The sequence below is a fragment of the Anneissia japonica genome, unplaced genomic scaffold (assembly GCF_011630105.1).
Source record: "Anneissia japonica isolate Jap-2015-1 unplaced genomic scaffold, ASM1163010v1 scaffold1812_len1207588_cov181, whole genome shotgun sequence".
NCBI lineage: Eukaryota > Metazoa > Echinodermata > Crinoidea > Comatulida > Comatulidae > Anneissia > Anneissia japonica.
Window position 1 is genome coordinate 1,132,824 of NW_022726379.1, and position 25,482 is coordinate 1,158,305.

At 34.0% G+C, this 25,482-nt stretch overlaps 1 protein-coding gene across 1 annotated transcript in view; it reads left to right on the forward strand.

Moving 5' to 3' along the window:
- Nucleotides 1-25,482, forward strand: part of LOC117113136 (rotatin-like) — a gene marked incomplete at its 5' end in the record, with an annotated part of 38,219 nt that overhangs the window by 1,528 nt on the left and 11,209 nt on the right. The window contains 26 exon segments of the mRNA XM_033256383.1: nt 3,337-3,524; nt 5,715-5,904; nt 6,021-6,173; nt 7,424-7,514; nt 8,710-8,824; nt 9,956-10,106; nt 10,311-10,461; nt 11,102-11,375; nt 12,320-12,490; nt 12,999-13,211; nt 13,377-13,486; nt 14,063-14,180; nt 14,456-14,575; nt 15,198-15,314; nt 15,639-15,772; nt 16,956-17,124; nt 18,401-18,500; nt 18,837-18,937; nt 19,649-19,769; nt 20,362-20,506; nt 20,835-21,026; nt 21,697-21,945; nt 22,664-22,963; nt 23,526-23,663; nt 23,766-23,841; nt 24,665-24,895. Of these exon segments, the coding sequence (XP_033112274.1) occupies nt 3,337-3,524; nt 5,715-5,904; nt 6,021-6,173; nt 7,424-7,514; nt 8,710-8,824; nt 9,956-10,106; nt 10,311-10,461; nt 11,102-11,375; nt 12,320-12,490; nt 12,999-13,211; nt 13,377-13,486; nt 14,063-14,180; nt 14,456-14,575; nt 15,198-15,314; nt 15,639-15,772; nt 16,956-17,124; nt 18,401-18,500; nt 18,837-18,937; nt 19,649-19,769; nt 20,362-20,506; nt 20,835-21,026; nt 21,697-21,945; nt 22,664-22,963; nt 23,526-23,663; nt 23,766-23,841; nt 24,665-24,895 (4,118 nt within the window).

Sequence of the window (25,482 nt, forward strand, 5' to 3'; positions counted from 1 at the left end):
CCGAGTTGACTTGTGGCCGAGTTAACTTGTGGCCGAGTTGACTTGTGGCCGAGTTGACTTGTGGCCGAGTTGACTGCCTGCCGAACTTTTTGTGGCCGAGTTGATTTGTGGCCGAGTTGACTGTGGCCGAGTTGACTTGTGGCCGAGTTGACCTGCACCCTGCTGTTTTGGTCTGTTACTGTTTTGGTACTTATCATTGCCGTTTTGGTTTATTGCTTTTTTGGTCATTGCCGTTTTGGTTTTTTGCCGTTTTGTCCACAAACCACACATGCAACCAGGCTTAGCCACACGGATGCAAAAATAAAAAAAATATTACCACACGAGAGTAGAAAACTGCTTAATAATCAATAAAACCAACTTTTAGAACGATAATTGTCCAAATTCTGTTAAAAATCGACGTATGTTTTTTGTTTTTGCCCGTTGTGTCTCGGTAAGTACAGTAATGCATTGACATTTTGGATCTACAGTATACGAAATATATGCGAAATATACAAATACAAATAAACTACAGTATCACACGAATGATGATAAACTTATTCTACATTAAAACAAAATGAGTATTTGAATTGTAATGTATTTGTATTAATGTATTAGATACATTTATTCAATTTTTCTATTTCTTTCAATGCTCATACATGTTTTTTTTTTATTTCAGTGTACTTCAATGGAATAAAGAAGATTAATATAGAATATATTAGAAGTGATAAATACAGAATTGTCGAAATAAAGAATAAGTTTCTATTGGGTTACCAGAGTAGGACAATTATAAAACTAAAAAAAAAGAGAAAAAAATGAAAAGAATAAAGACATTTTCATTTTTCATCAAATATATACTCACTTCATTATTATTATTATTATTATTATTAGGTTACTAGGTTACTATGTCCTGAGCTAATATGTTGGCCTAAATTTTAACATGTACAGTATATTTTATAAGTAACCTCTGCTAATTGGCATGCATCAACCCTGTACAGCTCATCTAATATAAAACATTTGTTATTTCATAAAAAAATATGCCCTTACTGTTTATGCTAATTAATGTGTCAAGTATGCATGAGATCAGTTTATAGAAGGTTAATTAAAAAAATATAAGTTAGTACGCTTCTCATCGTTGCTTCATGGTGTTGCTGTTGCTGATTTTTAGGCATATTTTTAGTGAGACTAATCACAATTGACAGAAAACAAGAGTTGACGTCTTTCGGGAAATGAGAAATATATTTATTTCTTCTCGAAAATTTTAATCGTCACTGCCACCTTCTTTATTGTGATATCTTGCATAGTTTGACATTAGTTAGCATAAACACAAAGGGCGTATCTTGATAAAATAACAGTAATGGTTTATGTAGTACAGGGCAGATGTATATGACAATAAACTATAAATACGGTACTGTACCGTTAGTCCTACAGTGGTTCAGGAAGCAGTCGACAAATTTATCTACATACAATGTTAATAAAATGAGGGGTCCTGAAGTGAGTAGATATTTGATGAAATGTGTTATAAATAAAAACGTATTATAGATAAATAATTTTGAATCTTGAATCTGTTTGTTTATATTTTACTTGTATCCCAATGGAATCTGATTCTTTACTTTGGATAAATTTGTCATCCTGAATCTATTTGTTTATAATATATTTTACATTAATGCAATTGCCTTTACTCAATTGTTACACTGAAATATATATTATAAAAAAACCGACAAACAAAACCCCTAATCATACTAACGGAATGAATTCTGAACTGACAATTTTTCTCTTCCATGGGAGTCAACTGTATATATTTTTTAAATTTTCCAATTTTGTAAGTTAGCCTACATAGTTTAAATAAAGGCCTATACATTACAATGTAATAATTATGTGATAACAATAATAAATAGTACAAGTTTGTATATTAGGCCTACTTATAATAACCAATACTATTTTTCCATTTTTCTTATTTACATTTTTAAAGTTCGTTAGATTTTATGTGGTGTGCCTTGAATTTTTAAAATAATAGTCTCTCGATGAAATGTAATGTACGTAGTGAGTGTAGTAAGCCTATTTAAAAGGTTATGGTTGAACGCGTTTCTGCAGACAACAATGCGTTACAGATACGCAATGTCAAACGCATTACCTTCTGAAGCACGGCGGCAAAAACTTGTTAAAAAAGAGTCAATTTTTACCATAATTCGGACAACTATCACTATAAAAGTTGGTTTTTATTGATTATCAAGTTGTTTTCTACTCTCGTGTGGTAATATTTTAATCATTTTGCATGCGTGTGGTCCCGTGTGGAGTCGTGTGGTTCCGTATGGTATTTAGTAGGACCGGAATCTTGAGCTATTTTTTTAGGTATCATCTGCGCAAGTATAAAACTTTACAGGGATAGCATGGCCAAAACAAAAGCTAAGAATTTCTGTAAGGCCCAAGGCCTGTGGGTTTGCAATAGGTCAATTTGAAGACCGTCTAGGCCCTAAGCTATAGTAACAACCAAATATCAAACAAAACTCAATCTGTTTTCTTTTAAAGTCATGTGCAAGTACAGTATCTGGTGTATCAATCATTGGGCATGTCTAATAATAGTAATACAGTAAGTTATAGTATAGGTGACAATATGAAGCTTCAGTACACTTTACAAACACACATTCTCTCACACAGGCACTAGCCTAAGGGAGCAAAGGCCTAGTATAATTAGGTGGTTATAATTTTTATATTCGTACCCAGGAAAACAAATGTGGCAAAGACAAGCCAAACCAGTCACTCGTCGCAAAAAATCGATTTTGAGTTATTAATACAGGGTTAAAGAGTAAAATAAGAGCTATAAAATGGTAAAAAAATCATTCAAATCCAACATTTCCTTATGAAGTTACAAGCATTTAAGCATACAGCTGTTTAAAGAACAATATATGAGAAATCAGCCTTCAAAGTTTATGATTTCAGGCATTTCTCATGCAGAAACTATCATAAAATCTTTAAAAAGTGTTGTTTTAACATTGAAATTGAGAAAAATATCAGCACAGCATGATGTATAGATACATAAACCTCAGTTTAGTGAAATAAAATAGATTTTTTAAAATTTTACATTCTGGCATGTTTTTGCAATTTTCTCTGAAACACAATTTGCGACGAGTGACTGGTTTGGCTTGTCTTTGCCACAAATGTCAATTGATGGATGAACCTGTACTCAAAAACATTGGTTTGTTTTATATTAAATTATTTTTTTATTGAGAGTATATGGTATACAATATTGTTAGAAAAGTATGAGGAAGTGACCCGCCATCCAATTTGTTCGGTTGGCATTGTTTTTCACCAATTATCAAAACAAATTCAGTATATTATTTTATCTTATTAATATTTCAGGACACAATTTAGAAGAGATTCGTGTAAGAGCATTGCAAAACATCATTGGTAAACTAAAGTACAATGTGGTCTGTCTTAGTGATTTGGTTCAAGAGCGCCACCTTATAACTCGTTTGCTTGAGTGGTTTAATTTTCCATCATGTCCTAACAAAGACGATGCGTTGAAGTTAATTTTGGAGCTAGTAAAGGTAATGAATTTAATCACCTAATTTTTTTATGAAATTTTGTGAATTTAAATTTGTAAAATCTTTATTATTGGTTTTGTACAGCTATAAACTATAGTCCATCATGACATTTTCATTTGCACATAAATTTTACTATCCCCAAGCAGGCTGTTAATTCAATATAGTGCACCCTGCTATTTTTTTTTCGCTTCTTGTGTGCAAAATCTTTAAAGCTGGGGTTTTACATCACGATGAATATTTTATTGATAACAAGATGATTTACTAATAAAAAAAAAAATACTGAAAAGAATAATGTAAGCTGAAATAATTATTTAAAAATATTTACAATACATTTTAATCTATTTTAAAAATGTCTACTAGGAGGTTAGGCCTACCTACAGCTAAATGATCTTTATCAAGTACAATAAATTTGTTCATCTTCATCGTATCGCAAAGAGCTGTGAAGATTTTCAGTGTGCGCCTACTACTAGCTAATCATTCTCATACCCGCAGCTACTACACACTCCCAGTTAATGTATTGATCATGAGCAACCTGTCACCTTAACAAGCAGTTTGATTATATTATAAAATAGCCCAAAAATATATAAAACAGAGTGACTGGCTTATATTTAACAATGTATTGGTAACAAATCTTTTCCGTGTGAGGGGCTACTCATAAGGAATAACCTTCCAGTGCACATTCAATCTTCACCAACTGTGGCAGTTTTTAGGTCTAACTCACCTCTTTATTTAATTATCTTCATTTTTATTTTTATTTAGTGGCATTGCCACTGCTTCTTTGATTTGTTTACTTGTTTTGTGCTTGGGTTAGGCAATGATCATGACTGCGTGTAGGTTGTGAGGTGAGTGCAACGCTTCGTATCTGCAAAGAAATGCGCTTTATAAATGACCTGATTGGATTGGATTTGATTTTTCAAGTTATTTCGGACTCTATAGAAAATAGACCAAACCTTTAGGACTCATTATTTCCTTCAATCTGCCTTCAGTGCTGCGGTCTTTTGGCAATTTTTCAGGAAATAGTGGCTCCTTAGGCCTCTATTTTCTATAGGGTCCTCAGAACTTGACCATAATTGCATATGATTAATAGTAATGTGAACATTGTAAACCTTGACGACCATTGTTTTTATCTCTAAACTATTAATTTTTGAATGTCTCTTTTGAAAGAGGTACGCTTTTTTTATACTTACACTTAGCTCTCCAGCTGTAAAACTTATACCAAAATTAATCTGTTCCACTTATGAAGGAAATCTTCTTTATCAATTTTCCATCTCACTGGCCTGTCCTCTTTTTTGGTATACTCACAAAAATATTGCAAGGCTGAGTAGCATAATTTTAAATATTGCTACATGTCTTTCAGAGGTGGCGCCAGCGGGAGAAAAAGCACAATTCGTCAGGGAGAAAAAAAAATCATGTGTGTTTTCTACATTAGTAGACTATAAAATCGATTAAATACAGTAAGCCTTTGAAACCCCTAAATTGTAAAAATTTTGAGGGGCTTCTCCCCCAGGACCACTTTCGAAACCTTTTAATCGAAGCTCGACCACGCCCACTTTGCTTTCGTGGGAAATCTGACCCCTCGTCGGGGCAATCTGACCCCTCGTCAGGGCAACGGCCCCTCGTTGGGGACCTCGGCCCCCCGTCGGGCAAATCCTGGTGCCACCCCTGATGTCTTTAACTATGATTTCATAAAGACTTTTGCAAATAAGCCAATGATTTTTTATTATAATTTTCGACACAAGCAGTTCACAAAAACAAGCAGTAAGTACAAACTTATAAACAGTACATGCTAAAATGTTTTGATTGAATATTCCTTATTCGTCACTTATTATTGTAAACTTAACTGACTTATATACTTGGGTTAATATTTGGGGTTAACATGTCACTTTATTATATACATTATATAATCTATTATTTAGTGACACCTTTTTATCGGCGACATTCACTAAAGTGGTGCATTCCACTTGTACTAAATACTTTTTTCTTTCTGTCTGGGGAATTCATTAATGTAATAGTAGATATCTGAATATTACTCTCTATCTTTACTTTTACTAACATAATTTGAATAATGAATTCTCACTTGTATTGTCCTTGTACGATATTTTGAAGATTTATGTTAGTGTAAATAATTTTTTTTTTGATTGAAATCACCCAAAACAAGGCCTGAAAGGCACTTAATTGTTTCAATCTCTCTAGCATCCAACTGCGGCTGAGCTATTCCTTGAGGTTGGTGCTCTTGAGTTTCTGTCTCAACTGCGAGCTGATCTAGATGTAAATCTCCAACGTATCGTGGATGAAATTCAGGAAAAGTTATTATGCCTACCAGAACCATCCAAGCATGACCAAGAATGTGTCTATCAACATCCTGAAAAAGGTCCCAAACAAGGTTAGATTTTAAGCCTCATGGTATTTTTTAAATACAAAGTGTTTTTTCAGTTTGATTGGCTTTAAAATTACACAACATATTGGTAGACAAATTAATTTTTGATTGTGACATTTCAGATATACCTGTTTCAGTTGATAAAGTAGAATCACATTTGGAAGACATATTAAGACAGGTGCCATTACAGAGAGGGTTCTTCACATCACCAGCATTACAAGAACAGCTCTCACCTTGCAAACAAACAAGTACAGTACAAGATAAGCAGCAGCAAGGTAGAATGGGTTGTAACAAAGAGTATAGAAACTAAAAAGAGCACAATTCGCTCATTGTGAGAGTAAATGAACGATACACCTCTGTACGCAGTTGATAGAGGGCGCCTGCTACATTTGGTTGTCACTTTTAGTTACCCAGTAATGCCCAGCACAGTGTGTTATAGTGTTCCTTTATAGGAACTAAATATGGATTAATGCCCAGCACAGTGTGTTATAGTGTTCCTTCATAGGAACTAAATATGGATTAATGCCCAGCACAGTGTGTTATAGTGTTCCTTCATAGGAACTAAATATGGATTAATGCCCAGCACAGTTTGTTATTATAGTGTTCCTTTATAGGAACTAAATATGGATTAATGCCCAGCACAGTGTGTTATGGTGTTCCTTCATAGGAACTAAATATGGATTAATGCCCAGCAGTGTGTTATAGTGTTCCTTCATAGGAACTAAATATGGATTAATGCCCAGCACAGTGTGTTATAGTGTTCCTTCATAGGAACTAAATATGGATTAATGCCCAGCAGTGTGTTATAGTGTTTCTTCATAGGAACTAAATATGGATTAATGCCCAGCACAATGTGTTATAGTGTTCCTTCATAGGAACTAAATATGGATTAATGGCCAGCACAGTGTGTTGTAGTGTTGCTTCATAGGAACTAAATATGGATTGATATTCAATCGTGTCTGTGAAAATTTGATAATCTATGTTGTTAGTTATTTTCAGATACCGGTAGGTTTTGAATCCCTGACGTTTATTATGTGCATAGCTTTTTGTTTTGACATGCTTGTGAAATAAAAGCACTTACATTAGATCCCTTTTTCAGTACAATGCAAAAAATGTAACATTTTCAAGTGGACCTATGCATCACCATTATAGTTTATGATGGATCTTAAAATTACAACTATTTCTTTTTAGAATTAAAAATCATAAAAAAAAAACAACAAAAAAAACAAAACCATTATATTTCTGCACTTTCATGATGGTATAGGTAACTATGCTCTCTTATACAAAATGCATTGGTGATATTGAAGCTATTATATTTCGATATAAATTGAATATGTTCAGCATTATGTATAAGAAGGATATAGATTCTTTCTTTCAATGCTCTTTTATACAAAGTGCATTGATGATATTGAAGCTATTATATTTCAATATAAATTGAATATGCTCAGCATTATGTATAAGAAGGATATAGATTCTTTCTTTCTATACATTAATCCAGATTTATTGTTTCAACATTTCCATTTAGGTCGTGATAAGATCTGTGGATTCAAATTCTCAACATTTCCTTGGTTATTGCTGACAGAAACAGATAAGCATGTCCTCACAAAGACCAACAGGTTTGCAGGTTGATTCATCAGTTGTTAATGTTCACTAGAAAGAAAAACAAGTTTAATTTTTGTTTCCACTACAACATTGAATACTTGAAGATAGTGTTAATGTTAATATTTTTTTGAGATCTTTTTGGTATTGATGATAATTATATATAAAGTAGAGCAGTCACTCCATACCTCTGCCCTGTGCCTGAATACCAACAATAAGCAAGCTGTGTATGATGGGCAAAATCGCAGCATACCCTCAAGAAAATAATGGAATCGCCTGTCATATTTAGGTACATTATATTTTTGAGTGCTGCTTGAATACAAGGGCCGATTACATTATTTTCTTTTATACTCGAGGGTAAATACGTAATTGAATTTCAGTGACCTTGACCTTGTTCTTTGACCTTTTCTTCCGAAAATTGAATGGTGTCTTTCTTCTTTCCACTAAATTTTATGGTAATACTTTTATCAGAAAGACAGACAGCAGTAAATACATATTTACCTCCTTGGCGGAGGTGATTAGGTAGAGTATTACTTAGAAGCATAAGTATTTTCCAGGATTAATATCTATAAGATATAAAATATAATAAGTAATTATCGACCTGACAGATTGGTATACCAGGTACCAGGGAGTGTCAGTACATGACCTCTCTCCATTGACTTCCGTTCGAGCAAAGAAAAAATTTAAGGTTCTAGTCCATGTACACAACTGTCTTGCCAGGTTAGTGCCAGAGTATCTCCAGAATTTTATTAGGCTTCTTGAATGTAAAAGAATTGGGCTTAAATCTGAAAGGGATGTTATGTTATTGCACGATCCATGGTGAAGCGGGTGCCAGGTGACCGTGAAGCGGGTGTCCGGTGACCGTGTCTTTTTTTAATTTGGTCTTGTGTGTTTTGGAATGCGCTTCCTTCCAACACAAATCAAACTTAAGACATTTTTATTTCTTAAGGTATTTAAATTTTATATAACTTTATACTATTTTTTTTCTAGAAAAGGGCTTTATAAATGATTTTATTATTATTATTATTATTATTTATTTATCATTATTATAAAGTTTTGATGGTCCCTTGAAAAATAAAGACTCAAAGGAGACACTTCCTGGTGTGAAGGCAGTTTGTAAAAAGAAATAGTTGAAAATAAATGTTTTAACTTCGAGTGATTGTGATGATTAGTTAGTGATTGATTGATTGAATGATTCTGTGACTCTTTCAGCTCATTGTGTAGCACTAGTCCTGCTCTTATTATCACATCCTGTGAGTTTATTAGCGATGTTGTACTGCAAGACTTCCCTGCTGAAATCTTTCTTCAAAGAACAGCCTTAGTGAAGGTGAGTTGATCACAACAACAATACTAATTACAAAGTGACTTTTTTGGAATTTTGGATAATACCATTCATATATTTAAGTCCCCTCCTTCCCACCGTATACATCTCTGCTGTTAATGCATGTGCTCTCCATTCCGCCTATTGCTTCACTGGTTGGTAGACGGATGTGACATCTTTATGCAGGGCTAGAAAAATGAGTGACTAGCGGTCGGAAGCATTAACCTTTAACCCGGAGTCATTTTAGAAAAATAAACATTTTTTTTTTCTACACAGCACAAATTAATGCATAATTGAATTCCATATTTTTGCTTGCTCCAAACAACTAAATGTACTACTTTTTCGCTATAATAGTGTAAAGATAACATTTGGTACTGGAGGCATTTCATCAAGATAGTTTTCATGGTTGGAGGCACAAAAATAGTTTTTCCAGGCCTGTCTTTATGCCCTCATCTAACTGGAACACCTTGCTCATAGTAACACATTCAAAATTCGCTTTTAAAATCATACAAATTTATTTATAATTCAGCAGTTAATGAATATATTAAAAGCATATATTATATTTTAACTTTTATAGCAAAATTTGAGTTACATTGCATTGTCCCTCAATCAAAATTCCCTTAACATCATATGTGGCAAAGACAAGCCAAACCAGTCACTCATCGCAAAAATCGATTTTTACAGGGTTAAAGAGTAAAATAAGAGCTATAAAATGGTAAAAAATCGTTCAAATTCAACATTTCCTTCTGAAGTTACAAGCATTTATGCGTACAGCAGTTTGAAGAACAATATATGAGAAATTAGCCTTTAAAGTTTATGATTTCAGGCATTTCTCATGTAGAAACTATCATAAAATCATTAAAAAGTGTTGTTTTAACATTGAAATTAGGAAAAATAACAGCACAGCATGATGTATAGATACATAAACCTTAGTTTAGTGAAATAAAATAGATTTTTAAAAATTTTACATTCCAGCATGTTTTTGCTATTTTCTCTGAAACACAATTTGCGACGAGTGACTGGTTTGGCTTGTCTTTGCCACATATTCACATATTTTTCAAAATTTGGTACATTGAGTATATCTTGTTACCATAATTTATATAGAATAATTTAACAGAACTTTATATTATTTTTCAGAGTATATTTTCATTGGTTAGCATCAAGCCTCCACAGGCTGACAGTCTTAATATTGCTATAGCTGCCATGAATTGCCTGATTAACCTTTGTCGTCTGCTTCAAGAAAGGGTCAAATTTTACCATGACCCTGATTTATACTGCCCTCAACAAAGTAAGTTGCATAACACAATTTGAATTCCAAGTGTGGTGAGTTATTATTGTTTAAGCTGTGTTTACTCATGCAACAGATGCTTAATACATAATTATATACTCTAATATCATTCAATGTATCTTATCAATTTTAGCCTTTTAGATTACATTCCTCTATTAGCTACTATATTTATTATAGGTACATTTAATTCACTCATTCTTTAAGGTTCCGTATCACCATCATCATCAGTAATGACTGGACGGTCTGTCAGCTCTATTAGCCAATCAGCACTCTCCTCCGATTCAAGGCCTTCTGTAGTTGGTCAAGAGCGAAGACATCAAGGAGATGGTCAAGATGGTGATTCTTCCACATTAGCGTATGTAAAATTAGGTTCATGTGTAGCGCCATCTATAGTGGAAAATACAGAAAGTGTACATAATACATGTGTATACAGTATATAACAAATACTAAAAGAATTACCTGATCCTGACAATTATGAAAAGAGCATTATAGCTATTATGTTTTATAATCAAATATAATTTCATCAATAACAGAACTTCTTTGAATTTATTAGACCATTTTTAAAAGTGGGTTTAATTACGAATATAGCAGATATAGAAAAATTATTGAATACTGTATGGCCCTTATTTCTTGCGTCCCTATATTTTCACGATTTTACAATCTTTAATATTTCGCAAACTTTTATTGTCAGGATTTTACAATTTCCAGTCATTTTTTAACATTAACCTACCATTATGTTTTTTTACCCTATTTTATAATAGCTGGAGCTCCCAATTTTAGTGGGTTTCTCAGATTGTTTTAGCAATTTCCTAGCCTCCCAATTTTTAGACAAGCTTAGGCAGACCTACTTCAGCTAGCTAGCATATTTTTTGTGATCCTCGTTTATCATGAAGATTAAGGGTGCGCGAAAAAAAGGCTATACAGTATATAGTAATGTAAACTATTGGTGCTATTCAAATGTCATATTATATGATAAACATTCATACATTTTTCAGCAGACCATCATCAGTATTTGCTGCGAATGTTTCAGTTGATTCTGGTTCGGAGGTTGAGGCTGACCTAGAGGATGCAGTTCTACTTCAGATGAACCAGATGACGTTGCCCCAGTTTGTTATTGACACCATTGTACATGTTGCTCCTCATCTTGAGTGCAGGGATTCACAACTCCTCATTGTTGCTATGGATCTCCTGCATGAATGCTTGGAACTCATTGATATTTCCATGACGACAGAGATTTGGGAAGATGGTAGCGTCATTGGAAAGTCTCTGGTACTAATTCTTTACATGTATTATAAAATTGATTATGAAAAATTAAGTCCAACCAACCCAAAATTTAGAAAGTCTTTTTTTTTGGCTTTTTGATTCATTTATGTTTTTGCAAAAATATATTGCTGTGCTTGGGCAACACACTTATTTTATTTAAAATATTGAATATTGGAATTATTATATGCATAATTAAATGAATGTAGGTGCATAACCTGTTGCTAGCATTAACTGGGCTCAGGTGCTCATAGGCATGACAAACTTTTTTTTTTTAAATCTTCCTTTTTTCCTAAAGCCAGTTCATTGCTAGCTTTTATTAAGCTAGCATTTTTTTGTTGTGTTCGTTCGCTCACTGGTGTAAGAAAGTTACTAAACTATTTCCAGTTGCAAAGTTTTGGCAACTACCTTTACTTCTTTCCATCTCATAAGGTCTCTTGTATTAATTCTTTTATAAATAACATTTATAATTGATTTAAGAACTGATTATGAATAAATGTTTTCATTCAGTCATATTAGTAATATAATGTAGTTAGATATACATAGCACTTTATACCAAAACAGTCTCCAAATGCTTGAGGTGTGGACCCAGTACATCTTTAAAGACGAGTAGGGGGTTAACCCAGTGTGTACTGGTCCATTTCTCACCTAAGGGTTTCTTCTGTCTGAGCTACCCGGTAAATTGTCTGTCCACAACAAGCGCTGAATGGACCAGTACACCAGGTTAACCCGCTACTTATCTTGAAAGATGTACTTAGTTCTTTAAAATGCACATGAGCCAAATTGTTTATACTGGGCCTACAGTCCTTATCTAAGAAGACTGGTTCCACCACCAAAACCAATTCGTGCCTTTCAAACCAGCGCCGATAGTATGGCTGTACTTTGCTGCGCCCTTTCCTTAACTGCTCAGCCAGTAGTTGATTTACCCTTTGTTTTTTTTTTATCTCTGCAAGGTGGAGAAGATTACCGAGGTGTTTGATAGTATTGGTGAGAGTGTGGTGAGACACCACAGTGCTTGCTCTGCACCTACTGACTTGAACCTTGTGACAGAGCACAGGCTAGCATTTGTGGCCTCAGCTGCAGTCACCATCAAATTGATCATGAAACTTGTACCATTAGAAAAAGTAAGTATTATATATCTGTGTGTGTTTGGTAAGTGTGCAGTCACAATTGAAAAAGAAATGTTCAATTACAATAAACTAGTTTTATAATTGTATATGTTTAGCTAACTGATTATACATATTATAATTCTATTCTCTAATTCATATTTCCTTGAAATATACAATTTATTTTGACTTTTTTAAAATTATGCATAAGTTTTCAAGACTTTGAATAATATCCTTTGACAGTCATCATAGTATTAATGCATATTTGATTTGCTGTGGAGCCATATTGTAAGGCTGCACCGCTTTCTGCAGCTTTCACCTGGCTGATGCCAAGTTAGTACCCATATCATGACCCTAGGTCAAAAATAGGCTTCAGAGGATCAGTGTTACAGTACTTTCCGGGACTAGGCATGTGTGCAGAAAGGTGTGTGTGTGTGCAGTGAAATATTTGTCAATACATAAAAATAATGATTAGGGCCTATATAGGAGAGTTTTATATACTTTCTGCTTTGTACTATGATTTCAGATTCCAGACTGTTTGCCAGAAAGCATAATCCGTATCATTACAGTTTTAAACTTTGACCCTGTTTTTAAAACAACATATTCATTCATGAATGATGAACTCTTAGCCTTGCTGGAGAGAGTAGACCCTGAGAAATTGAGAATGCTTCAACGTACCAAGTCTGTATGCGATTCATTTGAGGCCTACCACACGTTATTTAAAGAAGTTAGCAATAAGGTTTGTAGTTAATGTTAATGGCATTCTCAATCATTCGCCTTGAGCATTGCATTTATCCTTTGCTTTTATATAGGCCTAAATAACTAGTAAAATACTGTGTAAAGATGTTTGGAAGCAACCAAGGCCATTTCTAATAGTAGTGTGATTTCCATTTTTTTTTTAAAGAACACCACAGTTGATAAGCTCCTGATGTATGCTAATGATGCGATGCTGGGCCTGTCTTGTCATGGTTGTCTAGAAATGGTGAAGAAGACACTTCAGCTTCTATCAATATTGTAAGCTTAAATTATTTTAGCTTGAGGCGTTCCCTACTTAAGCAGTGGTGGTACCAGCATGGGTAAGGGAGAAATTTCGTCCACATCTAAGAAGCATGATTCCCCCACCACAAGGCTGTTGGACTATAAACATTTATTTGCCGCCAATCTAAAATTATTTGCTGCAATCTCTTTCGACCTTTTTCAGTAAAACTAACTGAGATGCAGGTTGTCACTGCCTATCCCTGATATTGTGGTCTGAAAGCACAATTTGCAGCCATCCTAAGCCATTCAATCATCCATTTAAACCTGACTAGGAATTTTATTCCAGGACTCTTATCAAGGCCCAAGTCAGCATCTTGGTTTAGACCCTCTGTCGGATCCCCTGTTGGCACATTTCTGGAGCCACCACTTTACCTATTATTATTATATTTGTTCTGTCTTGTAGTTTTCCAAGCTCTGCGTCTTTCATTGTCATTCCACCTATGTTGTTATCCCAAACCATTATAATTGTCTCTGTTTATTTTTCTTGCTCAAATTGTTCTTTAATTTACTAACTGCAGTTGTTTAACAATTTATCCATGTGTTTGTTTATAGTTGCTTGCAAGACAATGGAGAAGCGAATAGAGCAGATCAAATCTTGACTGATCTGTTGTCATTCCCAGTGGAGAGTGTGCGTGAGCATGTCTATAATGAAATTTTTGTCATGTTGAAGGTATGTAGGAATAGGAGCAGAGAAGTGAGAGAATATAAAAATACAGAATGTTCAGTTGTTTAACAATTGTAGATAGTGGAATATCTTTATTTATATAACAGGGCTGGACAATGAAAATTGTCTTGATAGAAGTCCTCCAGCAGTAGATGTTATGTGTACACTGGATATCCCCTGTAATTGTTGCCTGACATTTGCTATGCCTCAAGTACACTATATAACCCAGCTAGTACTTGTCTGCTTTTGCCATCATCAATATGTGTCTGTTTATTTTCTAGGAAAATCTAAACATCGAGAAAGCAAGCCATGGTAACATTGATTCAAGTAAACCTATCAGGTTCCTGGTCCATCCCAATGTCCTCCAAGAAATATGTCATAATGGCTTATACAGCCCCATTGTGAGTATTTTAGAGAGTATCACAACATTAAGTATACACTCTTGTAGGTGCTATACGAACAACATCTTGTGGGAACAAGATTATCTTGTGTTTGTGAGAACAAATTTTATTATAATTGACATTTCGCCGTCTCGAGACAAGACAATGTGACTGATATTTTTGTCGATTTTGAGATAATATAATTTGGGAGTATATTAAGCACTTCTGAATCACCTGTGAAAATTTCAGGTCTCAACAATGAGTCGTTTCAACGATAGTACCACCTATCTTAAAACTTAAAATCTAGTGACGTTCTGTGGTAAAAAACGTAACTGCAATATTACTGGCTAAAACAACGTATCTACAACGTAGACACGTTGTTTTGCCTTGGTATTCAAAAATTGTTTTGAGCTAGTGGAGTTTGGCAATGCAAAATCAACTGGTTAATGGTGTTTTCATATCAATAATCTTAACAGTGCAACGTCATCACAAATCTAGTTGAGAGCATCTATATCACAAGCACGCACAAGATTCGTAATTTCAAAAATAACAATTAATTGTTGACTAATATTGTATAACTGAGTATGCTAAATCAGTTGTAAAATTATATAAAATTGGTAAATTTCTCCTAATTTATATTTAGACAACTGCTGCTGCAAGTAACATCATGCTGCATTTACTACAAGGAGAGCTCCTTATGACCCATGACCTTTGGCAGCTGTTTAAGGATGCACTGATTGTGAGCCTACCATTTCTTCAGGTAAGAAAGACATGGTTAAAGTTTGCAAGATGAAAGTGCATGGTAAACTGTGGGAGTGGGTAAATTAATAGGAAATTGGACATCTTGACATTCAAAATTTTAAATAAAGTGACACATAGCTTCATTCGCACTTCTTACCATCATCATTATTATTATTATTATTATTATTATTATTATTATTATTATTATTATTATTATTATTATTATTGTTATTATTATTATTAGTGTCTTTTGTGTTTCTGGAATTTTTTTTTGTTCATCTTAATGCCAACAATAAAACCTAACTTTTCTTTTAATTTTATGATTTTATATTTTCATTCTCAGGCCTTTGCTAGCAGACATACTCCACTTGGCAGATGTGTCATTGATCTCTTTACTGATCTAGGACCTGATGGCATATCTCCAAAGCTAGAACAGTTCCGTGGGGTTCTACGGATGATGTTTTCTAAGCATAGCAGGTATGATAATAATAATTATTATATCCTTTTTCATTTTTTCTATTATTGCAAAAAAGGCATTGTGTAAAAATACTGAAAAATCAGATGGAGCAGAAACCAAGTTGCTAATAGAAAACATGTTGTGGCAAAATGGCTGAGTTGTTGCCAGTATTGAGTAAATCAGCTATAAAATATGACCTAAATATTAGCCTAAACATTACAAATTTTCACTATAAATCAACAGTTAAATGTCCAATTTCAATATCATTTTTTTCGAAGTCTTAGTTCTGGTCAACAAACTATTTATTAATTGTTATTTTAGTAGTTAATTCCATTAAACGATGTATGCACAAATAATTTTAGAAGGCATCTTATCAAAAGCATGTATATCTTGAGTTGAAATGTCCAATTTCATGAATGACCCCTCATTTTAGCAATTGCATACTCAAATATCTGAAGATATCAATGACTTGAATTTCAATTTCTACTGCAACATATGAGCCGTGTGATTGTAGTTGTTCTGAAAGTGATATGCTTTTCATATACCTAATGATCATGCATATAATGTTTACCTACTGTTGCAAATATGCTACGTCTATTTTGTGAATACTTACCTGGATAACCGACTAATTGCCATTGTTCCCAAAACGGAACACCCCTTCGAAAAATGGAACAGTCTGACCCAAGGCGCCACGTGCGAACCGTCTCCCTAACAAACGTCCTCATTCCCTTTTCGACGTTGTTCGAAGTCGATCGTCTAGCCTTCGGAAAACTAGCAGGACTTTTCAAGCACAATTCTGTTCTTGGATTTATTTTCGCCCTTGGATTTATTTTCAACTAGTGGTTGACAAGATATCCTTTTATTTTTATTGTAGTCTCGATCGGTTTCCATGTCCGCTCGCAAGACTTTATGCTCGGCGTGTGGGGGCCCCAAGCCGAGTGTTAAGCTTGACCGGCACTCGGAGTGCCCGTTGTGTCGCTCGTGCAGCAAGGCTGAGCCTTGCGAGATTTTTGCGCGCTGGCCCCTGACTAAGTTTGCGGCGGCTCTGGATTGGGCAGCTCAGGCTGCCACTCGATCTCAGAGTTCGCTGCCGGCTAATGATCATGCATATAATGTTTACCTACTGTTGCAAATATGCTAAATTTGGGCAGTGCATTTTCTTCAGAAACTTAAGCGTTTTATGATAACATTTTTCTTAAATAGTGTAAGATCAGAATGCTTAAGAGCAGTGTTATGGCATCTGACATTGGAGGTAGATGCTGAGTTCAAGCTTCCATCCTTCCTGGAGAATCCTCTGGGAGATTTCTCATCTCTGTTTATCTTGGAGAATCCCGATGCACTGGAGGAGGAAGAGCAAAAATCATTATTTCAGGTGAGTTCACAACATTAACATGCATTTGCATACAAGAGGAAAAAATGCTGGGGGTGAATTTTTGTGTACACAACTAGTTAATTTTCACTGTGACACATCCTGAAGGCTCCAAAAAATTGTGTAAGTGTACTGTCAGTTGGATGCCAAGTGGTTAAGGCAGGGGCTATGCAATGTACAGCCAGAAATTTCAGAGCAGGTTGCCTATGGTTTCAGAAATTTCAGAGCAGGTTGTCTATGGTTTTGGTGGTGGAACAAGTCTTCTTTGATAATGAATATAAACCGTAGGCCCAGTTATACACAATTTGGCTCATGTTTAATTTAAAGAACCCAATACACCATTTGAGACGAGTAGGGAGTTAACTTCGGTGTACCGGTCCATACAGCCCCTGTAGTGAATTAAGCGCCGTGAGCGTACTCTTCCTTTGAGGCGGATTAGGTGCTCTATAAGTATTCGTATTATTTTTACTATTATTATGAGAGTAGCTACAGTAGTACCGCTACAAAACTTAACAACTGACGAATGAGAACTGGGCCAATAATACATGTGTGTTCTACAAACACAGGTTTTGTTCCACAAATGCACTTTATGTGCATACGCTTTCACACTGTCGTTTTGTTTGACCTTATCAGCAATATCCAAGAAGCAGATCAACGGTCAATTGTACTGCTCTCTGATGTAATAAATTACCATTCCTTTCCGTATTGTAACATATTTAATACATAGAACATTCTAGAATAACATTTAATGACCAAACAAACACTGTAATTCCACATTGGTAATTAGAGGAACATGAGAGACCATGTGGAAATGTTTAGATGTTGAAGTACTAAAAGCAATTGCCTATTGGTTAATTATGATGTAATGTGACCAATGAGGAACTTAGGCAATATAGAATGCTCTTGAATGAATGCTCTGGAGTTCTAGGGCTAATGTATGTAAAGTGAGAGCTTGGTCTTTCGAGGAGCTCTTTTTGAAACACATGTTTATGTGAATGTTATTGTGTTGTTTTGAGACCGGGTTCTTGTTGGAGTTTGTACAGAATAAAAGTTTATTTAGAGTTGTGTTACAACATTGTGAGCAGTGTTTATATTTTATATGTCAAAGAGGGATTCCTAGTCCATTTCTTTACTGCTCGGAAATACGTCAAGTAGGAATTTATGACACTGAAAGGATAATTTTTGTTAATAAAAGTAGAGTGGCATTTTTTGTTGAATACCCAATTGATTTTAAACATGTAGTTAAACAAATACATTATCATTAATGTCGGTTTTACAGGTTGATCGTCTACTACAACTGTACAATATATTTGTAAACACAGAGACAGAATTAAAGCTTCGTAAATCAGCATTAGAACAGATAGCAATATTATTACAAGGTGAGATATCAAAGTATAATTAAATATAACTACATCCATGACCATGATGAATAATGTATATATTTTACCTTTAATATATTTGTTATTATATTATTTCAGATAATTTACATGAATTATTAAGATTATCTAAATTAATTTAATTATTGCATAAACATTTATTTATAAACGCATTTATTCCAATTATTGAGGTGCTGGATGGGCATTTATTTGAGGAGGGCGTTTATTCAAACCGAGTCATTTATTTCGAATAAATGTAGTAGTAGTCTTGTTATAAAGAATTACTGTATTATCTAACTAGACTGGGTATCTTTAAAAAAATATTGAATATATTATTAGATGTCACACTGCATAGTGCATTCTTATCCAATGGAGGCATGGAGCATATCATGGACATCTTGAATCAAGCACTCTCTACAAAAATCAGTATCTCAGACCAGGTAAGTGCAAGGAAGTAAGCAATATTCCACGCTGATAATGTAGACAAGATACAATATGATACAGGTTCACTGTTCAAATGATACAGTGCATATTATCAAGCCACAGAAAAACAATTTTCAACTGTTTTCCTCTTTTATGCCTCATTATTTTTTTAAATTCTTCCTGATAATCAATGAGCATTCTTTGGTGTCTAGTCCTGGTATACGACTGGATTCAAATTGTGTGTGAGGAATCAAATAAATGGATTTTTCAAAACAAACTAAGACGATTACTGTGACATTGGTTTGTTATTGAACAACCGATTACACACACAAGTCCAAATCTACCTTTCTATTGTAGTTAAAATTTCTTGTAAGTATAGAGTACTGTTACATTCTAATGCTAATTACTCTGAATAAAAGCATGGATAAAAGTTTGGTTATGGCTCTTTTTCCTCAGGTTTTTAAAAATTCAAAAATCTGTATCTCAGTAACCATTTCCAAGATTTTATTCAAACACACCTTTTTTTGTCTTAGACAAATCAGTTGTACAACGGTATCTAAATTTGTTTTCCCTCCAGAATCTGTCTTTAAACATAATAATGTGATGGTACACTGGTGATGGGATGCCATGCCTCATGATGATGCTGGCGTAGAATGTCAGTGGAAGCTATGTTTTTCAATACGTACCATACTTGAATTCATAATGATATTTTTCTTATTATGTAATAGATAGAACTGCAGAGTGTGATAGGGCCTGGCCTGGTATGCCTTAGGCACCTGTTTCACAAACAACCAAGCCTCAGGCACAGGCTTGCTCATCAACCGAATATTTACTGCACTATACTAAGATGTAAGTATAACTTCTGATGATTATCAGTAACTAAGTAGAGTTGTATAATTTGATGGTTAATTTGCTTGTCTTCCAGTTCCAGGGTTCTGGGTTCAGTTCCTGTCACGGTCACAGAATAATTTTTTTTTGTCGCCAAAACAATCCATAAACCTCATTAATGAGACTTAGTCCATGTTGAAAAAAAAATGTGATATTTACTAAAATTACACTTTACTATAATTTGGTTATCATTATGGTATAATAAGGATAGTTTATTTATTTATTTATTAATATTATATTCTTTTTGTTTTATTATAATTTATTTAGAATGAGTATTATTTTTTTTAAAATTTGGAACCAACGACTGGGAACAAACTACAGGGGTCCCAAGTCTCAGTAAGTTGGAAGAGTCTCCCAAAATCCCCGACGGCCTCCTGCACTTGCGCAACCAAGCAAAAATCTTCCAAAAAATTACCCATCTCCCTCAAATTAATTAAATCTGCATGTTTTTAATACTGTATTATCCCTTTAATATCATTTGTCTCATGAAAGTCAGTGCCGATGATAAGTGATGATAATGATAATAGTCATTCTTAACTTGCCTTTTTTATAGGTGCTTTGCTTAAAAGACATGAGGAAAGAGTGCGGATTTGCTCAGCTTATGTTCTGACTTTCTTGTTGTTTGATGAAGTAGCTTGCCAAGGCTCACCAGCTACCCAATCACATACATTCAGCCTGCCAAGAACTCTGATAGACAGGTACTGTAAACTCACTTGTGCTTATGGATTGGTTTCATAGCAATTTTTATATAATGTGATTACCATATATTAAATTTGTTGATATGCATTTGTTTGTGGTAATTCACATTGCTATTAAATATTATTTAATTTCATTATTACACATTTGAGAAAATATTAATGAATTATTATGAATGTATTTAATTACAAACAGTTCTATGATTTTGGTGCACCAACAATTTTTTTTCATATTCTTTTTATTGATAATGATATTAGTTTGTTAATTTAAATAGACGTCAAGCACAACCATGTCAATGATCCGATCACTGTTTTTACTCTTGTACACCAGATATCATCTTCCATTCCACTGTCCAGTCAGTGTCATCTCCAACAATTCTGCAGAGGTGTTCCAGAGTGCTAAGCAGCTCTTGGACGATGTCGATGCTTCTGCCATGTTGAAGATATCGTGGCACATTGCCAGAGCTGGTAGTTTAGAGGAACTAGAAGCCAAGATAAAGAAGAAAGACAAAGAGTTTTCAAAGTTAGTGTCTATATTACCACCACTTCCAAATTTAACTTATTCAAAATCTACTTTGTTTGTTGTAAGTCTATTTTGTGAATGAATTACTATGGTACTTGTCATGCCAAAACCAGTATTAGTGGCCAGAACAAAAAAAATTGACTTTTTAATATCTTCATATTCTCCACATTATTAGCTTTACAATGGTGTGTCATTTACTGGCATCACCTTATTACCATATTTATGAGTAAATTATTACAGCTTCTCTGTACTAAAGTATACAATACGGCTACATTCTTATACTAATTTCTCCGTTTAACATTTACCGACAGTAAATTGGTGTTGAGATGGCCAACCTCATATATGCCCAGCTTCCCTTTTTGCAGAATTACTACGGCTTTGGTTTTAATGTAATAGTCACCATCAATAATGCCTGTCGTGTCTCACTATCTCTTTCCAGCTTGTTTGATCCACTACAGTACAGTGCATTGATCCAACATTTATATAATCCATTATTTATTATATTTCCGTTATTTTTTTGTTTAAAAAAAATACTTTTCTAAATGGATTAAAATTATTGAAGAATCTACAGTATGTTGTATACTGCATCTAAGATTGACAGTTTTAAAATATTAACAGAATATTTGTTTTAATTTAATAGTGTGACCAGTATATTTTCTTTCTTTTACAGGTACAACCCACAGCTAGTGATGAGCGATGTGGATAACACCATCTTCCTAACAACGTACACTCAAGCCTTTATACCACACAGCCTGGGACGAATCTGCTCAGCCCAGTCTCATTACAGTGTCAAGCAGGCACTTCGGAATGTGACCCAGGCTGTGCAGGTGTTTAGACTGAACCCCAACATTAATACTAGGCCACATGTTGGCTACGACATTGAGCCTTTGATGACAGAACTCAAAGAGACCGTCGGAAGGTGTGTCAGATAGGCAATTCATTTTCTTCATTTTTTTTTTCAGTTTTAATTATTTATTGATTTTATTAGACATTTCTCAGGCAAACAAGCTACAAAAAAAATAAATAAAATGTATACAAACAGTTAAAGTAAAAAGAAAATCCCTAAAACACAATTCACCTAAAAAACATTAAAACATTTCAAGAGAAGTATTAAGTATCTCAAAAAAGCTTCAATTTTTCCGTAAGACTAAAAACAGTTGAACATTAAGTTAACTTAAATTACTTCAAAGTTTTATATTCCTTGTTCATGAAATATATAAAAAAAAGTTGTTGATAACTTTAAAAAATTATTTAACTGTAAAGTAAAAGTACTCAAGTGGTCGTAGTTAACTTAAAAATATTGGCAGGAGACCTGCGCAGGCTGCAGTGTAGTCAACCTCTGGTTGTACGTTGGACATTACAGACAATCCTCTGCTTCTTTTTGTAAAGTGTAATGCTTTCTTTAATTGGTCAGCGCTTGACCATACCTTTATTGGCTCGGGTGTAGTGACTTCTTTTTTTAGCATTTATTAATAATTCTGGTATTTTTTCTGCTCTGGCTGAATGCACCTCATCTCAAAACATGTTGAAAAAAATAAATCAAATAAATTTTAATTATAATGATAAAATGTAACATAATCAATAATATGGAATTTATGAATTAAGCTGAAAATGTCACTGTGCATGTTTCTTTAAAGATTTATGGAAGTGGTGCCTGCCAATCCTGAAGATGAACTCCTATTGGCTGAAGTCCTGAGCTTCTTAAGATCACTCATAAGTTCAACCAATGAAATATCCCAAAAGATGAGAGTTTGGCTAGGGGATGCAATAGGACATGGTGAGACTGCTTTAGTAAACCTGTTACAGAAACGGTCGACCAGCCCAAGGGGTGATCAGGAACATAATGAGAAGGTCGTTGCTGAGCGATACCTTCATAAACAACTGTGGCTCCTCATTCATTCATTTGTTCATAAGCTTCCTCCTTCACAAGAAGCTTGGTAAGTTATTGGCAATTCATTATTAAAATAATTACACAACATCAAAAGATCGTTAGGTTATTTATAGTTCACTAATGAGTACTGTAGCTGAAGTGCCAACGATATCATAATAAGCTTGGAAATTTTTTTATTATTTTTTCTGCTCATTATTTTCACTTTCCATTTTATTTATGTTAAATGTAAAATTATTTGGTGCATCAGAGTTTAAGCTGGCCAAAAACAATATCTAGCAATTTGGCTAATTCGGTATGGAAGTTATTCAATTAGCTTTTGGCAAATTAAAAAAAAATATTTAGCAAAATTTAGGTTTTATTAGGATTAGGCTATTTGGCTAATGACAGCTTAAACACTGGTATGTTTAAATTTAGATAATCTCTTTTAAATTCACTGTTATTTACTACTTGTGATGTGCGCTGCAATTATAAAGCCATCCATAGTTTCTAATATTATTATTATTATTATTATTATTATTATTATTACTAATATAATTGATATTGTATTGTATTAAAAACCAAAATTTAGTTTACAATTATTTTTTGTTTGTTATTTTCTGTGACTGTAGGCGACATAAGTCCAGTTACTTAGGAGGTGACATAGTGAATGGTTTGCTGCTGAGTTTGACTTTAGCTGATGCTCTTCATTTCTATGACTTGCCATCCCTTGAGAGCACTCTCAATTGTATTCTACACATAACTGCAAGGTAAGAATTTTTGCTGTCATTTTTCCAACTGCCATCAGAGCTATGCATGCTGTACATTAGAATACAATATAGATGAAAAACACTTTGGATTTGATTGTTTAGGCCTGGTTGGAGCAAAGACTGCAGTGACAAGGACACCCTAACCCTCTGTCAACAGCTACTGAATGTTCTGCTAGAGGTAGGCATTTTGAATATTATTAATTATTGTGCAAATCTTACATAGTGCATCACATTCTTGTGCCACTGATATTCTTAATACATACATACATTATTATCCATACATTAGTCTACAGATGTTCATTTATTCATCCATCCCATTAAATCAGTCATTTACAGTAATTTTTTTCTTCATTTTATTTACTGTATCATGCAACTATCATTTACTTTTTGATGAATACAGTTTTAAAGTTTTTAAATTAATTTCATCCCATGAAGCATAAAGGCCTATTACTACTAGAGAGTAGAGGCTTCCTTCATGATGTAGCCAAACCTTTAAGTTTTAACATTAACAGGAATGATGAAGGAATCTTGTTTTATTGTTTTTTATACTGAACAACTTGCCATATTGGAGTCTGCATGTTGATGTGTTATAAATAAAATCTTAAAAATGCTACATGGCAAAAATGTAAGGTTGCTAAATATTTGAAATTGCAAATGAAGGGCTGCAAAAATAGATGTCTTTACAGTATATAAGCTTCAAGATTCAAGATTTCTTTTATTCGTCATGTTTACAAGTTTATAAAACACATGAAATTCATTTTCCAAAGACAATGATAAAAAAAAATATTATATATGATATAAAAACAGTACTGCAGTATGAAAATTACAAAAGTTACAAAATTATTAAATACTTAAAGTAATGGCGCTATGAAAATAGAAGATATATAAAGATACGACAGTACCGTATTATTACATATTATATATCGTGCACAAAGTCTGGTCAGTTAGAGAGTTTAAATTTAATTACTACAATACTTTTTCTTTCTTTTATATCTTCTTAGGTTATTTCTGCTTTTCATGTTGGTAGAGGAGGTACAGCGATGTCATACATGGGTAAAGGAGTTACAAAGAGCGCCACCTTGTGTCTGAGACATCTTGTTGCAGAAGTGAGTCATCATACCCACAGCAAGGATTGGGCAAGGCAGTGGCTGTTTCCTAAGCCAACGGGTATGGAGGCAGAAGATATTGGATTAGCTTGGGTAGTATCATTGTGGTCTTATAGAGACCCTGAGGTAAGTAATTAATGATAGAAACTCTTACATCTGACTCACACCACAGAAACAATGATGTAGTTAGTTATTACTATTATGCAAATTTCCATGTGACTGTCCAAATTTAAATTTTGTAATTTTTTATGTTTTAGTTTTATTTTCTCTTGGACGCACTTACCTTTCGGAAGAGTGCCACTGATATAAAAGTGTAGATTCCGAGACTGCCACCTATATGCAAATTACTTATATTGCATATTACTTATGGCTACATTTAGACTTGGAGATAAGCCAGGCTTACATTGAGCCCGGCTCAAGGTTAAGCCCTGCTTAACTTTGCTGGGCGTTCGGACTAGCGGGATTAGCCAGGCGCGAATATTTGCATATTAATGAACCGTAACCAGGAAACGAGTTTCAAAACTTTGAGGTCAAAATGTACGCTCGCTCACAGAACACATAATTAAATGCTGTTTGGCCATTTTTTACTGATGCACATAAGGTGTTTAAGTCCTCAAGTTGGATGCGGTCTTGTGCCAGCCAGTTTAGCTCATTCTAGGTATTTCTGTTTTCCTTAACATCGCAGTCCACTATAATTCTCCAAGTTGATTTTG